This window comes from Anticarsia gemmatalis, chromosome Z (genome assembly GCF_050436995.1).
Source record: "Anticarsia gemmatalis isolate Benzon Research Colony breed Stoneville strain chromosome Z, ilAntGemm2 primary, whole genome shotgun sequence".
NCBI classification, from domain to species: Eukaryota; Metazoa; Arthropoda; class Insecta; order Lepidoptera; family Erebidae; genus Anticarsia; species Anticarsia gemmatalis.
This window is the reverse complement of record NC_134776.1, coordinates 16,393,846-16,410,972: the sequence shown is the minus strand read 5'-3', so window position 1 is coordinate 16,410,972 and position 17,127 is coordinate 16,393,846. Positions and strand designations below refer to the sequence as shown.

General features: G+C 35.9%; 2 protein-coding genes across 2 annotated transcripts; both read right to left on the bottom strand.

The window, feature by feature from the left end:
• Positions 1–109: 109 nt before the first annotated feature.
• Positions 110–3,364, bottom strand: LOC142986717 (uncharacterized). The gene has a single exon (XM_076135321.1). It carries the CDS (start codon positions 3,362–3,364, stop codon positions 110–112), a length of 3,255 nt encoding a protein of 1,084 aa, XP_075991436.1.
• Positions 3,365–9,232: 5,868 nt separating this feature from the next.
• Positions 9,233–15,211, bottom strand: LOC142986514 (LETM1 domain-containing protein 1). The gene is made up of 4 exons (XM_076135030.1): positions 15,007–15,211; positions 13,942–14,304; positions 13,461–13,749; positions 9,233–13,129 (listed from the first exon to the last, which is right to left on the bottom strand). Exons 1-4 carry the CDS (start codon positions 15,105–15,107, stop codon positions 12,806–12,808), a joined length of 1,077 nt encoding a protein of 358 aa, XP_075991145.1. The 5' UTR covers positions 15,108–15,211; the 3' UTR covers positions 9,233–12,805.
• Positions 15,212–17,127: the final 1,916 nt, after the last annotated feature.

The following is a 17,127-nucleotide window of genomic DNA, read 5'->3' as shown; positions in this document are numbered from 1 at the left end:
CAATACCTTAAAAACGATGCTACTATTAAACTACATGCACAAAACTGCTGGATAAACAAAGTTACTTAATTATTCATCTCTAAATTAAAGCGAATAGTATACTATTTTCTTAAGAGTCATAGCTTTTCAGTTGTTGGAATTTCTGTAAAATCTTCTGCGCTGGTGAGGGGTTGAGGAAGCTCGATGATCGTATAGTTAAGAGGCTATGTCGGTTCCTACCAGACAAAGGACGTAGCCTTTCTTTTCTTTTTGACTCTCCAGATGAACGTGAACTTTTAGTAATATGCAGTTTCGAGCAAAGCACTCTTGGAGAAACTAACTCAAAAGAAGACGATGACGTCACCTTCGCGTGCGGTGTCGTAACCGAACCATGACGGGGTGAACTAACGTAACACGGCTCCAGTCGATATATCTGATGATCTTGAACTTCTCCCGAACTCTTCACTTCGGGCAACGTTGGCAGCCCTTCGGGCTCGCTCGGCACATTTTCTGCCCGGTCCACCACTTCTACATTTGCCCCCATAAGACCTTGCGGTTCTTGTGCAGCGAAATTAGATTGACTCGCCGCTAGCTGTCTCCCTCTTCGTCTAGCGTTTGCTTTGGCTATCTGAGCAACTCTTTTAGAACTCATCAAGTCCATATTTTGATCAATATACCGACATACCGCTTCAGCTTCTTCCTCGGGCGACAAATGTGCATCTCGATAAAAACCATAGCCGTTGCGGAGGTCATGGATGCCTTCTATGAAGAGCCACGTAAGCGTTCCTAAGACGAGGGCTAACGTTGTCACAACAGCTATCGCTGTAGTCGTGTCGGGACCATGAAGCTTGTGTTGGATCCTCCCTAGAACACCGTACGTCACGACGTTAACAGTGCGCCTATTACTGTGCGAACGGCACGTGTAGAACCCCCTTAAGTCGTTATCAGCTGTCGCTATTAGTTTGAGAACTTTGCCATCATCAATTGATCTCAAAATTTTCTCTCTTAGAATACCAGTCAAAGAAGTATCTAAAAACAACCACCTGGCTGTATGCGGAGATCTCGCTAATCTAGCGTGTAAACATGTCAAGTTTAGTCGTTTAGACTTAGCCCAACCAGTCTCGTGATAGGAGCCAGACACACTGGCCGTCCTGGATGATACTTGTAGCTTATCATCCTTGACTCGCTCCAAGCTGTAATCATGAAGGTCAATAAATGCTTTGTTGAGCCTTACCGATGCCAAAACTCCCGAGAAAGGTATGAAATCTTCATTTATATGCTGTTTCTCTTCTCTAGGGATCCCTCCGATAAAGAATTCATCGGTACACAACGGAAATGCACCATCGACGATAATCGACGAATTATTTTCGGAGTCAATAATCCAGTGACTATTAGTTTTGTGGTATCTGCGCCGTCTCTTTGCTACTTCCTCTTCAAATAGAACATGTAACCGTTCTCCTGCATTGATGGCAGCTTCGATTGCGTTTACCTCCTGCTTTTTTACAATAGTTATATCAAGCCATTTGTCGGGTGGACATTCAATAGTGCTGATACTTTCTGATTTAAAGTCACCGAGAGCTAACTTTAATTTAAGCCTCATATTTTGCATATCGAGGTGCAACCAATTTTTATTGTCATCGCTTTTTAAAAATATTATAGTTCCTACTTCTTTCTTAGGTTTAAGTGTTAGTTCTAATTTCCATTCATTTTGATTTTCAAAACAAGGTAGACGTAGATAGTGATCGTCTTTAATTCTTAAGTAAGCCTCCATAGTGTTCGCTTTTTCATAAACAATGTTGGAGGTTACAACGGGATCAAAATCTGTCTTTGCCTTTCTTCGATCACGGTTCGTCCGCAATTTTAAAGGAATAAAATTTAATATCAATTCTTGTATTTGACCCTGAAACTTTTCACCAACGTGTAAGTGTAGATTATTGTCAGGTAAGTCAGGCTCGCACGGCCAAGGGCTTTTCAAGCTAACCGCAGCATCGTCTAGCCTCAATATTGCACCGTCATTCGTAATAGCAACTAGAGCTGAGTGCCAAGTCGCCTGTTCTATGCTCGTATGTGAACAAAGTCTTGGTAAACAACAAGAGTGACTGGAACCACAGGCATCTAAACACACGTGCCATTTCTGTAAACTAAGCCTCACGTACGCGCCATTTGCTGCGAGTCTTCGAGTTAAAGTCCCATGCGAGGACAGAGGCATAAATCTTATGTAAAACTGGCAGAAGGTCGCGCGTTTATTTGCGAAGTCGTAATGAAGAGAAGATTCACCGTGAAACGAGGCGACCGTGTGTGTAAACACTTCACAAGGAACTAAATGACAGGAGCCTACTTCTGTCCTGGGACCAACACAAGGTTTCCCGTTGCCTGCCGGGATGGGTCGTGTGCAGGATCGTGTTCTAGATTGCTTTCCTGCACCACAGTATTGAGAGCACGGGCCCCATCCGCCCCAACCTGACCATCCACCATCTAAGTCACATTTAGGGTTTTCACATACTTCTAGCTGGTCGTATTGTCCTCTACAGTGAGTACCCCAGGTACCGGATGCATGTGGCGTGCTAGTTTCACGACATATTCTTCTGCGTCGTCTGACACCAGGTCCACATTTTTCGGAGCAAACTGACCATGAACTCCAGTCTCCCCAACTTCCACCAGAGTCGTGACTGCTGATAGCGCACTGATCTCCTATACACTCGTCTGCTTGTAGAGGAGTGCCTGTGCACATGAGTGTGGCGTCGGAGGGTGGCGGCGTGTCACATCTTCTGAGTCTCCACCTCAAGCCTCGACCGCAGCGCGCACCGCACGCTGACCAAGAACCCCAAGTGCTCCATTCTCCAGTGACCAAACATCCAAGATTACGTTTCACACACTGTAGCGCGTTCCACAATGACTCCAAGTTTAACTGCCAAGTATTATCAAAGGATAAAGCTGCCTCGATGGCTTCGAATGGGCATTCTATTTGAAGGCACTGTTCCATTAGAGCTGGAACAGCTTCCAATTGGCGTAACGCTTGAATCCTAGCGGGATCTCCGATCACGAGTTTTCGGAAATCGTTTGCAGTGCAGTTGGTTAGATGACATACTTCTGTTTGTTCATCAGAGCCAGTGCAGGGGGCGCCGTCTCGTGAGGGAGGAGGATTAATACATTCTCTGGTTCTGTGCCGGTGGCCAACGTCATCACACTGTCCTTGGCAAGGAGACCAGGCGCTCCATGGAGACCAGCCGCCGTCTGTAGGACATTCTGGGTCTGTGATCATGCCAAGTTTACATTCTAGCTGCCAAACAGAAAGTTGCCGTTTACTGCTAGGCTTCTTAGTTTGCACTACACGGAGGAGACTAGCCCAGATGATGACATAGTTAAGGATCTTAAAACGCATCATTTAGGTAGAAAATTTTTATTGGTCTTTATCGCTGTTGATCACAACAATCAATAAATTACTATGACACGGGTATCACTTTATTTGTCAACTAGTAAAAGTGACAGATAATATCATAAGCATAGAGTGGCAAAGAGTTCCACCCAACCGAGAATTTGCTGACTTGGCTTATTTTAGACAATTTGCTACGCAACAAAAATATTTATGTAAATGTATGATATATATATATAATATTTATATAATATGTACACTCGTAGGAATTGTTTCATAATTAAACTTTTCAATAAATTAAATGTAATAAGTGGAAAAGACGATTTGCTGTTCGTGACGAGCGAATTTTATTAGTAGTTAATCCGCTTTCAGTCGCACTACCCTAGTAGACTTCGCTAGAGGCCGCCATCTAGGAGTAAAAAAAAAGCTAAGGGTAGGAGGTTGTGGAGTCGTAGTCTCAGAGTCGTAGAGTCGTAGTTACTGGAAAATGCCGGGACATGGGGCTAGTGGTCTGTTTTTGACTTTTCAAGCTTTTAATCAAGTAAAGGTTGAGCAAAATTGAGCTTTTCTCATTCGTTAATAGTACTTGCTTAATGCGTGAATTGATAGTGCTGTCCGTGCATCGGTAGTTTACTAGCATTCCCAATGTCTACTATAATATAAAATTACTTGTGCGAATAATTTTAAGTATTTACTTATGATTTGCTGATGTGCGATCGGCCGGCTATAAAAAGATTTCCATTTCATTTTTTTCCCTAAAAACAACTGGCTTTCATGACGCTTAGAAAGTAAAGGATTTTCAGCACTACAACTCATTTAAATTTTACTTAATCTTCCATGATCACAGTAATTTGCCAAGAATTAAAGCGAGGAATGTAATTATACAAACCTGTGTTTTAATACATTCTTTTAAAGTGTTTTCGATGATATTCTTGTATTTTATACAATGAATATCACTCCAAAAATATATGAACGGTTGTGGTAAACCGGTAGCAAGTATCTTACTACCAGTTTTAACACTGATGATTGTACAAGCAGTGAGTTTATATAGGGGTGTCGGGAGAATCTTAATAGCGCGTTCTAGCAACATGCTATACTAATGACACCTATCGAGTTACGAGGTAAACGTGGACAACTGTGAATGTATATTATAATAATATACACATATAGGATAAATGCGTAAATTAAATTTGAATTTGAACTTGTGCAGTAGGTACGTACCTACCCAATGCTTAAGTTTGTCGATACTTCTTGAGTATCATGAAAGTCACTTGTTTTCAGAGGGTGAAATTGTAGTAAGAAGCTTTTTATAGCCGGTCGATTGCACATTAACAATTAAGTACAAAAAGATACATTTAACCGCGTCTTCAGTCGCTGTAGCAACTTTTACATAAGCTGTAATAGCGAACAACAAATAAATGCAACATTCCTGATCTTTAATTAATCGAACGAAATCAGTAATATTGTTTAGTTAACCAGTTTCTATAAGTTTCAGTAGACAACAATCTAACGTTGGTTACTGTTACTTTCAAAGATACAAAGTGAATTCGCTGTTCTCGTCCATGTTAAATTAAAATTATTGGACAACTCACACACGTCATCTGATTCCAGACAACTGACATACTTATTTAAGTTCAATTTTACAACCAGTCTCACGACACAATATACTAGTGCTCATCATCACACAAATAGGTATCTCTCCTGGGTGGGATTTAAACCCACCTCACGTGGCGCCATGGCTATTGCAGCGAGGTGACCACGTTAACCACTGTGCCAAACATTAGGTATGTGTCCATCTATAAGAGAAGTATACTACTGCATAATACTGCCTATACTATTTAAAATGGTTTCGACCCAATTAAAAATAGCATTTGATAATAAACAAAGGAGGAAATCAGTAATACTTGTTAACTGAAAAATACTTGAACGGAATAATGGTCAGCTGCTGTCACACAAAAAGCTTGAAAGCAGTTTGTTACTAACCAGTCATTTTGCATTGTTTGACAATCTAGTAAGACTGGGTCTGGAATCCTTTTAAATGCAAAATAAAGAAGGGTCAGTTTAATCTGTCGAAGCAGGTGTGTGATGCGTGTTTTCATTAAATAAAATATGAACTTGAATTCAAAATTTATAACATGTAAGTGAACGCACAAAACAAGGATTGAATCACTAACCCCCGGTTTTATGAGGTACATTTAGCGGTAGTTTATGTACTCAAAAGCGTTTTTCTATATGAGTTTAACCGCTATTGAATAGATAAACTACGGTTTAATGAACCTGAGAAACCGTGCATAAGTTTACCAATGAGTAAAGTAACTAATTGATCTGCTACACCGGCTAAGATAAGATAAAACAAATAAGTCCTGATTCACTTTGAAGTAATGCAATGTTAAAGACCTTGGTAGAGTCTTAGTAATTTTTTTCAGGCGCTAAGTATTTTAAATTGTGTAATAACCATGTTAATAAATAATAAGGTAATCTTCGCTAGTAAATAGATGCACGATGTTAATGAAGGCAGATCTATGGTTTTTCCAAAGTATCTACTATTGACTTGACTGCTTGAGAGAATCATGACTTGTATCCATTTTTGGAACTATGAGCTATGATCAACACGAGAGATAATGTATTAGTTATTTTGGCTAATAGAGGATAAATCTGGGCCTATCTGGGACACTACGAGATTGACCTACCGACATGTCATTCACAGTCGCTTGATAGGTAACTAGTAACGTAGGTTTTAATTAGGTACAAGTGTAGTAGCACATTTATAATCGTCAACTTTCATATAAACATAGTCCGAAACGCTATCATGTGTTAAAAAAACCATTGTCAAGCGTAATATTTACCCCGTAACTCACTAGATGGTACTGTACTGGTTTTCTAGATCGCGCTATTAAGATTCGCCCGGCACCCCTATATAAACCCCCGGTCGCGGTTGATAATTTGTCTTCGTGAGGTAGTTCGTGGTTTACGAACACTCACTTTGATATTAATTACTTCAGTCAATATATTTTTTGTGTGGTCAATTCATTGTCACCAATGAACACCATCGTTTACACATGAAAGTATATAGGAATCACCTTAAGAGTAATATGGTGGGAGACCGTGAGCTACCCGTTTTTACCTATTTTTACTCCTCATAGGCTACTAACCTGTCCCTTTTGGTGGGTATCAAATGATTGACATTATAGAATAGCCATACGCTTGTGAATTGGTAGTGCGTGGGTCTCTACTGTGATAGTATAGAATATATGTATGTACTTCCTATGACAAAACTTGTCATAAGTAGCTTTATATAGCCTACTACTACAGGTCGTAGGCTATATAAAGCTACTCATGTCACTTCACTTTATTTCAATAAGTTGCATGAAATATGTATTAAATAACTAAATATACCAATCAGCGAAGTAGAGCTAGATTTGTGACATTAGTGAAGATGGTCAGCCCATAAAGTGGTCTAACGTAGATCAGTCCGGATTCTATTAGAAGCAATGCAACGCAAAGGTAGAGGCATAAACCTGAAGAGTAATTTTATACCTATCAATTTCTACTATCAAAAACCGTGTATCTACAAACATATGTACATAAATATAATTAGAACTTTATTCTTCATAATTAATTTGATTATGTCAAACGATAGTCGTAAACAAAAATTCACTTTACAGCACGATTTCCTGCTGTTAGTATAAGTAGTCTACATAGTCTCATAGTGACTGAAATTATGGCGGCTTAGTAACACACGGCATACATGATTGTTGCATGATCTAGTCTGGCTATTGACTATTCCCTTAAGTATATTTCTTTGGATTCTATTTATTGAGATATTTCTGATTCGGTTGTATTTGCCAAGTGCTATTTTAAATTGGGTCTAAACCATATTAACAAGACTAAGTGTAGAAGCTAAATATTAAAGTCAAAATGAATATTTTCTTTCATCTTCACTAATAAATAGACAAACGATGATGATAAGTTCAGTCCAGTGTATGACTTTATTAAGAGTATCGAGACTAAATCTATTTACGAATTTATGAACTTACTACGTCATGGATGTAGACAAATAAATGTATACAACAAGTCGGCTTGTCGAGTTGCTTTTTGATAAAACTTTGATACTAAACGATTGAGTTAAAACCACTCGAGTAAATTCTAGCGCAGTAGATGTGTAACCGGTACTACAGTATTAATAATGCATGGTTTCATTCCCTATTCTAAACATTTACATCGTGGCTCGATAGATGGCATGAGTTGAGTATTGCGTGTTGCTAGAACGCGCTATTAAGATTCTCCGACAGCCCTATATAAACTCCACTGCTTTTACGGTATCATCAGCTTTAAACTGGTAGTAATTCCTTACTCTCTATCAGATCCCTACAATCTTTTTCAATATTTTTGGAGTGGTATTCATTGTATCAATGAAAACCATAGAAATGACTTGATAACTATACATTAATTACAAAATTTGTGCAAATACATTCATTGTTTTTATATGTATTTGGCTAATGATATCCTGCACTTAACACGTTTACTTTAAATACTAAAGCAAATTGTAGGGATAAAGGAACTGTCTAAAGTGAATATTAAACTACTTTCCTATTGCTTAAGTTTCACAATAAGTATTTCCTAAGAATCGTGAAATTCCTTCGATGCAGAGAAATTGTGATGAGAAGCTTTTTATAGCCGGCCGATTAATTGCACCTAATACTAATACATACGGCGTAGTATAAAAAATATATATTTTATAAGGATTTTAATTATTTGCATCTTAGCAACTGATTATTGACATACAGTGTAGTACGAAAATATTAATAAATAAATAATAATAAATAATAAATATTATTATATATGTATTTCGTAAAGATTTTAATTGTTGGAGAAACTATGACATTGTCAGTCATAACGGTTAAGATTAGCATTTAAATTAGTCAGTGCTGATTCTTTATGAAAGAATCGAAAGTAATGCTTTGTATCCTCCATATAGACCAGCATCTACAAGTCACAGTAGACAATTATATTTGTCAATTACAGTGACTTACATAGTTAGGGCCTTACATATTTATAAGGCCGCTGAACTCATCAACGTCGTGTATTTAAATATTAGTGAAGGAAAGATAAAATAAGTATTTCTTTGTGACTACAATATCGGCTTTGCAAGTGGTTGGTGGTTTGGCAATGGTTTACACCTAACACTTGACAAAATCACTGAAATCAAACTGAAACCTATGAATGCGATTGAAAAAATATTAAATGCTTGAATAGTGTTCAGCTGCTCTCACACATAAAAGCTTGATAGCACTTTGTTACCCAGTCATTTCGCAATACTTATTAAACGGTAGGGCTGTGTACAGGTTTCTTTTATATGTAAAATAAAGTGGGGTCTGGTCAATCTGTCTAAGCAGTGTGATGATTTTTTTTTTATCTAATTAAATATGAACTTCAATTCAAAATTGTTTCGTAGGTATTCCGTTATATGGTATAAAACAAATGCATAACCTCTAAGTAGAGCGCAAAATCAAAATCATATCTAAAGTAAGTAACCGCTAAAGCCATTGACTTTTATTCGATCTGTTACACCGTCTAAGTATGCTTAAAATAAGAGTAGGTAACCCAAAATATTTTCCATTAAGGCCTTTATTTCTTTTTAAAAAGACAACTCCCGCACTGAGAATCGCTCTTGTGTCGCTGGGACTTTTACAAACATACAAAAAACGGACACAAAGTACCTACAACAAGACCCAAAAAAATATTTGCGGATCGCATTGATATTTTTTCCGTGTGGGAATCGAACCCGCAACCTCCTGACGCACTGGTAGTGGAGTGAGTTATCCATTGGTGTATTTACTTAGCTCAGAGTGATGCCAGGCATTAATAAAACTATTGTTATTCGCACAGCTTTTTATTCAATTAAATACGACATTAGCGGCAATACATAGCTTTGGCAGAATAAGACATAATCGTAATAGCAATAGCCTCAAATACGCTTTACAAATCGCATTTTAAATCATGACTAACACAACTGAAGAACATTCTACCCCCAGTTTCTGAGGTACATTTAGCGGGAGTTTATCTATTCAGTAGCGTTTAAGGTCATACAAACACGACAGTATGAATAGATAAACTACCGCTAAATGTACCCCAGAAACCGGGCATTAGATTTATTCAAAAATCGATCACATAAGCACTTTTCATAACTGAAAGAAACAATGCACATCGGAGTCCATATTTGTATTATAAAAACCCAAAATATATCAACCAAATTTTCATGTGATGATATTTCAACATGCAATTTCGAAAACATAAGACATACCTATGTCCATTTTAATATAAAATACATTGAAATAAATACGCCAGCAGCATTAATTTATATAAATAATAGCGTTATAGGTATGTGTAACTTAAATTTGTCATTATATAAATAGGGAACGCTCAGCATTAGGATTGAATTAACATTTAAATAATTAATGTAAAAGTTTATTGCTATACTTTATTAAACGATTAATAAATTAATCACAAACAAAATTATGTTAATAGCAGTTTTCTTTCTTAATATAATAAATTGTAAATGTCATAACAAAAGAATCAACGCGATTATATAATAATATGAACGGAATTTTTTTTACTCTGACATTTTCTTTTTCTGGAAAGTTCACATCGATATTGCTCTTCGAAATTCTTGAAAATACAGGACAACACCTCCAGACATTGCGATTCAATTCACAAAACAATAGCAAATAATATTTACAATTTATTTAAAAAACATCAACAAAAAGTAACTGGGCATTTGATGCCGTAAAACTATAATGCACCGCCATATCAATTCTATTGAAAAAAGAACAATAATATAATGTCGTACGGGAATATTACAAACATAAATAATACTGTTAGTACTAAACAACAATCCGAATCTAATCAATAAGACAACATAACAACAAAAATAATGTACTGTGTACAATAGGAACTAAAATGCTATGCCTTATCTGGGGGCACGGAAGTGCCCCCGCAAGTCGAGCAAAAAAAAAGCGGCACGGCCGTAACATCCTTTTCTCGAAGCAATTCGGGCTATTTTTGACACCCCTATAATTTCGTTGTGGATAAAACAAGAAGCCTGGATTTTCAGCAACTAATCAGTCATTGTATAAACACGGTATATTTAAAATTTCAGTCAATTTGAACCAGTAGTTTAAGAATGACAACTTGTTAAAATTTTGAATTTTGTCACTCACTGATTCACTGACTCACTGACTCACCGATCATCAAAAGTCTAAGGTACTTCTAGCAGACTTAGAAGCTTAAAATTTAGAATACAAATAGGGTTTAGTGTCTTAATCATGGGAAAATTTTAATATTTTCTAATTTCGGTCCAGTTTTCTAAATACACCAACTGCAACAATAACTTTGTAATTCCATATAAATGTATAAGATTACAAGATTACATTTGCAGTTAATGAATTATTATTACTGTAGAAAATAAAATAAATAGGTGTAAATAGGTACCTACTATATGAGGCATAACGGGAGGGGGTAAAGGGTGGGTAAGGGTGTTTAGCCCATGAAACTGAACAACATTCCCATAAGAAAATATGTTGAATTATGAAAAAAAAACGTCTTTCCATACAAATTTGACTTATGTTCGCTCTACAAAAAGAAGTGAGATGTCATCAAAAACATTCTGTAAAAACCTCAAGTCTCGCCGTAAAAAGTTGTGAGATCTATATAATACCAAGTCGATTAATCTATTTAGTCTCTACTTAAAGGACGTTCTGTCTTAAGTTATTACGTATGTTATTATCATGCCAATTTTAAAAAAATACCTTTAAAACAAATAGATCGACTTGGTCATCGCAAGAAAACACAAATTCGCCATTATTAACATTTCAGGAGCATTAACTTCTTGTCGTTCTGTGTAGTGTGATACATACTAATAATCAAATCATGCGATGGCCAGGTCGGTCTATTTGTTTTAGAGGTATTTTTTTAAAATTGGCATGATAATAACATACGTAATAACTTAAGACAGAAGGTCCTTTAAGTAGAGACTAAATAGATTAATCGACTTGGTATTATATAGATCTCACAACTTTTTACGGCGAGACTTGAGGTTTTTACAGAATGTTTTTGATGACATATTTATTTGTAAGAAATATTACCAGTTATACCCCCGGTTTCTCAGTACATTTAGCGGTAGTTTATCTATTCAACAGACTTTTGTTTTATAGGTGTTTTAACGCTAATAGATAAACTACCGCTAAATATTTCTCAGGAACCGGGCATTTGTTGGGTCTAATCAAACGTGCGAACGAAGTCATGTCATTTTATCGGAGTCTCTCGCTCGCACTTACACATTGTCACATTTCTATGATTCTTTTGATTATGACATAGTTCGCACGTTTGTTACCCGAGTAGTCTTGCTACGCACATATTCGGTTTGGCAGCATTTATCAAACAACAAAACCGACTGCACTTGTTCGTGTAGTTCCTTCAGGTCCGATCGTCACAATTTGGTTTAAACATTCAAGAGCGGCATTTTTATTCTGAACATTTATCTAAACATATTCGGTTTTGCCGTCCGACTAGGCCGATTAATACCGAAACAAATATGTGTGAAGCAAGCCTCAATAATTACTTTTCAATATTGTGTGTAATGTCATTTCACTATAGCTGGAGTTGTATGGTGTCATATTTTAATGGAATAAATAGGTATTGTTTCTGTGGAAGAATATTGGCAAGCATATGAATTTTAAGCTGGTTATATATCTCCTACGGTATAGGTCCTCAGAAAAGCATTGGCTAAATATCACCCTCTCTTATATTAGTTGTGAAAGCAGTGGGTTTTGAACCCTATGGCTATACAATATCACAATGCGATCTAAATAATTATCATCGAAAGCTAAGCTCAAAAAGTATTTGCATCAATTGAGCTCAATTTATACAATTTTCAAAGACCACAACATTTATTAAATACTAGAAAGTAAATCAATGCACCATTTATATAAAAGTAGAAAATATGAATCAATGTGGAACAGACTTTGTGAGTCTTTAAATACGTACCACAAAAGCGGGCATTGTTCATAACAATGAGTTTATTATAGTTCATCTACTTAGTAAAAGAGCCTTGTATGCAAAGGTCGCGGAGGTAGACAACATTCTGATTTTAGAACACCAATCACTCGCAGTCTTGTGCAGTTGACGGTAGCCAGTTTTAATCAGCTGCTTTATTTAGGAAATCACAGAATCATAAACTTGAAGATTTGTGCATGCCAAGGCTCTCTACTAAGTTGTTAAAATATAATGATTACAGTATGTTGTTACATACATTTGCTGTAAATACATTTAATTAATTAACTTTTGGTTTAAGCCCATTGTAATTTCATTGTATAAGTATATTTATCTCACCATTCCTTGCGATCAAATACTAATTTCCATCAGTAATATCAGCATTTAAATTAAATCACAGTTTTAGTAAATAAGCACCCAGTTTTGTGGATGATTGTACCCTAAGAATATAGGACTGTGTAGTAGAAGCGAATAAGTAGTTTTGTCCACATGTTCAGAAATAAGCAGCCATTTACGGAGCCAGTTCTTCATTTCTTGGTTTGTGAGGTGGCTGCCATTGAGGCCTCTTATGTGACAAGCATATCTCAATGTCTCCTGGCTGAGGCTATCGACCCCTCCTTCTCTAATAATCGCTTTGTCCATCTCCATTAGTATAAATGCTTGATACTTCAATTTGTTTCGTCGGAAGATTGTTTTTCTTAAGCCATGCATTTTTAGTAGATAACCCTGAAAATGGAATTAAGAACAAATTACAATTAAGTTCTGTTTTTACGGAAGTATAATGCTTAGGTTGACGACCCATACGCGTAAAAAAGGCAGCATATTTCGCATTTAATGACACGCATTTTACCCGCATTTTCTGACTGGGAAGATACTTTGTGATTAAAATAAAAAACAATAAACAATTCCTATGACTTATTAATGCTACTGATCAGATTTTTGGTGTTCATTGATGCCTCTTGCTTTTGTTGATTTTGTATAATTATAAAATACAAAACTTCATAATTCTTTAACAATATAGTGTGTTTAGGAACAAATAAGTATAGGATATAATTACCGTGTGTGCGTAGGTCAAACTGCTTAGCTGGTAAGGGCCACTGGCAAATAATTCTATACAATCTAAAATATCTTCTGTCTTTGGATGTACTCCTGAGCCTAATAATGCTATAACTTTTTTCCATCGGTATTTCAATTCGCCATTAGGTATGGCATGGACTTTTGCTTGTAGTGCTCGAAACACTGGTTTGTTGTACCTTAACCTTTCGATCAAATCTTGTGTCGTAAACTCAGCCTTCTGTTGAATTGACCAAAAGTGGGAACAGAGCAGTTTACGGGGGCTGAAAAAACTGAAATTGCAAAAAATAATGATATAGTATCTTAAACTCACAACAAATAGAGGTGTAAATCATTGAAAGAGAATAAGCATACTAGCTATGTATGTATGACTTTAGATGCAATACTTATGTACATATATTAAGCAGTCTCTATTGTACAACACTAAGCACTCATATGTCTATACATTCGCAATAAATACTTACGCTAAAGGAAAGATGATATAGTTTCCAAATGGTATTGCAGATAATATTAAAACTGGTGCTATCCTCCACATGTCGGAGGGCATTCGTTGATACAACTCGATGTCTTGTCTCGTCATATTCATAAATCCTTGATCTCTAGTCATTTTTATACGTAAAGATATGTATTTTTTCAAGTCTTTTAGAAAATCTTTAATTCCTACACTGAAAACACGGTACATTTTCACAGCAGTAGGAAATCTATTCTCTAAGACTTTTGTGTAGTTCTTCACATATTCAATGTACCTCTGGATGACGAATGTGCGGAACTTTTCTTTTTCTGTTTTCATTATTTTTGTGTGTTTTAATCTGGTTATTGTTAAACATCTGTAAATGAAAAATTATATTGGTAAATTAAATATACATTACTCATATGTATGTAGTGATTTCATTCTCCAAAATACAATTAACTTGAAAGTTTCCTGCAACAGATAGCTATGAGATCTAATAATAATAATGTCCTCTTAGCCAATATTCGGCTTTGGTGGTCAATTTAATTGAAACTGACCAGTAATGAAGGACTTTGTTTACAGTGTCCAAGTGAGCATAGTATGTTGTTATGTATAGTTGAAATATTCAATAACTATTCTATTTCCCAAGCTATGTGGCATTTGACTAATAACAGTGATAAAAACGATACTTTAACTTATTGTAAAAACTCGTAAAGATTATGCAACAACATTGTTTTCATAAACCAGTCTGTTATTGTTTCTAAAAGTAAACAACTTGTTTATAGCATACTATTAGTATGATGTAAGTAATACAAGTTATATTGAGATACACATCATTGCGTCGTCATTATTTTGAAAGATTTTTAAGCATTTCGTAACCATGATATGATACTAATTATGAAGCGACGAGACTGACCATGGCCTGACCAAATTAAAAAAAAACGATTTGTATTGAAAACATCTCTGGTTCAGTTAGAAAACCCTTTTTTAACACGAAAAAGTTAAAAATAAAGCGGTCTTGGCTTCAAAACATGTTGTTTACGACTATATAATTGCGTATCGAAAGAAAATAACTCACCTGTATTTGTTAAATTGCTGATATTTCGTGTTAAATATCAAATTAGAACGGTTAGCCTGTACCATCATATTTGATAAAGCCACTATTCTCTGTAACGGCATTGTGGATATTTATTTGTATAGTATAAATAATTAAACAAAAATGAATTTGAGCAACCTCGTTTTGCTTTTGAACAATCACTTCAAAATCACTGACAAATGTCAATGTCAACTGACAGCCACTATGTCATGAACAGAACAACGGTGTTACCAGTTCGTGCCTATTTGTTTCAGATGGTTTGGAAAATCACAAAAGCTTTGCAGGCATACATTTATTTAAAAATTATATTCTAACACATGCTTTTCTTAGGCTACATCTTGCTACATAATATATAGACTTCAAGAGTACAGCTTGTAATAAGTAACTGATACTTGTAATCATCTGGGTGCCACGTGAGTTGTAAACTATTGAAATGTGGTGTGGTGCACAAAACGAATTTATTTATTTTACCTATTTTGTTGACTGTAGCCTCGCTCTAGAATAATGAGAGTAGGTACGGCGTTTTAGTTTTAAAGTATGCTCGATCGCCATCGCTTGCAGCTATAAAAAAAGGCCGTGGCTGGAGACAATTCAAAGTTTTAATTTTGTTTTAACAGTCTTTTCCCGCGTATGTTACAAAGAAACCAATATTTTATCGTTACAAAAATCGGTGTTTTGTTTTGAGGATTTCGTACCAATAAGGTACGGGACCCTATTACTGAGACCACGCTGTCTGTCCGTCTGTCACCAGGCTGTATCTCATGAACTGTGATGGTTACAGAATGGGAATTTTCACCGATGATGAGCACGTGATCTTTTGCTTGTAGTTGCACGATATTATTGACGACATACGACGACGCTTGTAAATAAACTTTTGAAAATACGTGGTGCGAAACCTGTTTTATTTTATTCATTTCAGTTTTTCAACGGCATCAACAAAAATATATTTTTGTATCCCTTTCTATATTATTATGTTTGGGTTCCTATTTCTACATTATTATCATTTTTATAGTAATCTTAGTTTTACATACCGACTCTAATTACTTCCACGCAATTAACTTAGACTATGTCTGTACCTACAAAGATTCTCATTGGCGCGTATGTTGTGCCTATATACCTAATAATCTAAAAATTGTAAACTATTATATTCAAGATCACAATATCTACTGTCTGTATAGTATGGTATAGTACAGTCAGTATAGTATGATAAACTAAATAAGAAAAACGGATTTAGTTGGAAGTTGAGACTATGCCGACAAACTTAACTAAGTACTCGTACTTGTATTATTTTACTTTCACCTAAAAAAAATACGGTGTCGTGGGATCAAACCGATAACACCTGAAAGCTGTAGTAAGGTGCCGATGTCATAACTTTTTATTCACAGAGTCTCCGAGTAATGATTGCTTTATGGATCATGGATAGACGACAAGTCGTTCTCATTGTCACATGGTAGGTAGTAGGTGCTCACAACATACGGTATGATCAGAGACTAAATAATAACTTAGCTATATTCGTTTTCCTTACACATAATTGACTTTATCGCTGATTGATGGCACCTCCTCGCATGATCAATTATTGTATCATACACATTGTAAAACTTTTGGTGAATGAAGAGTCGCCGTGAGTTTCTTGCTAGCTCTTCTCATAAGGCTCTACCCCTTTTTTTGAGCTAGTGGTAGACCCAGTAATTGCAACGACTATCATAAGGTGTAAGTGTAATATTTAACCTAGGTTTATAAATGATTTCATTTCGATTTTAATCTCGAAGACGAAATTATGGAAAGAGTTCACTATTGTATTATTTTAATAACAAAGTTCTTTCAGAGGTTACGAAAATCTACATCGCCTTAGAACCAATAGATATTATTAAACATAATCAAATATAATTATAATAAAATATTATAATTGCACGTTTGGCGCAGTGGTTAATGCGGTCACCTCGCCGCAGTAACAGTAGAGCCACGTGTGGTGGGTTCGAATCTCACCCGGGATTTGATTAGAAAATATTTGTGTGATGAGCAACCGTATCTGTTCTGAGCCTAGCTGTTAGTTTATCTACATAAATAATATATGTATTCAGAAGTATATAAGTATGTTTTTCC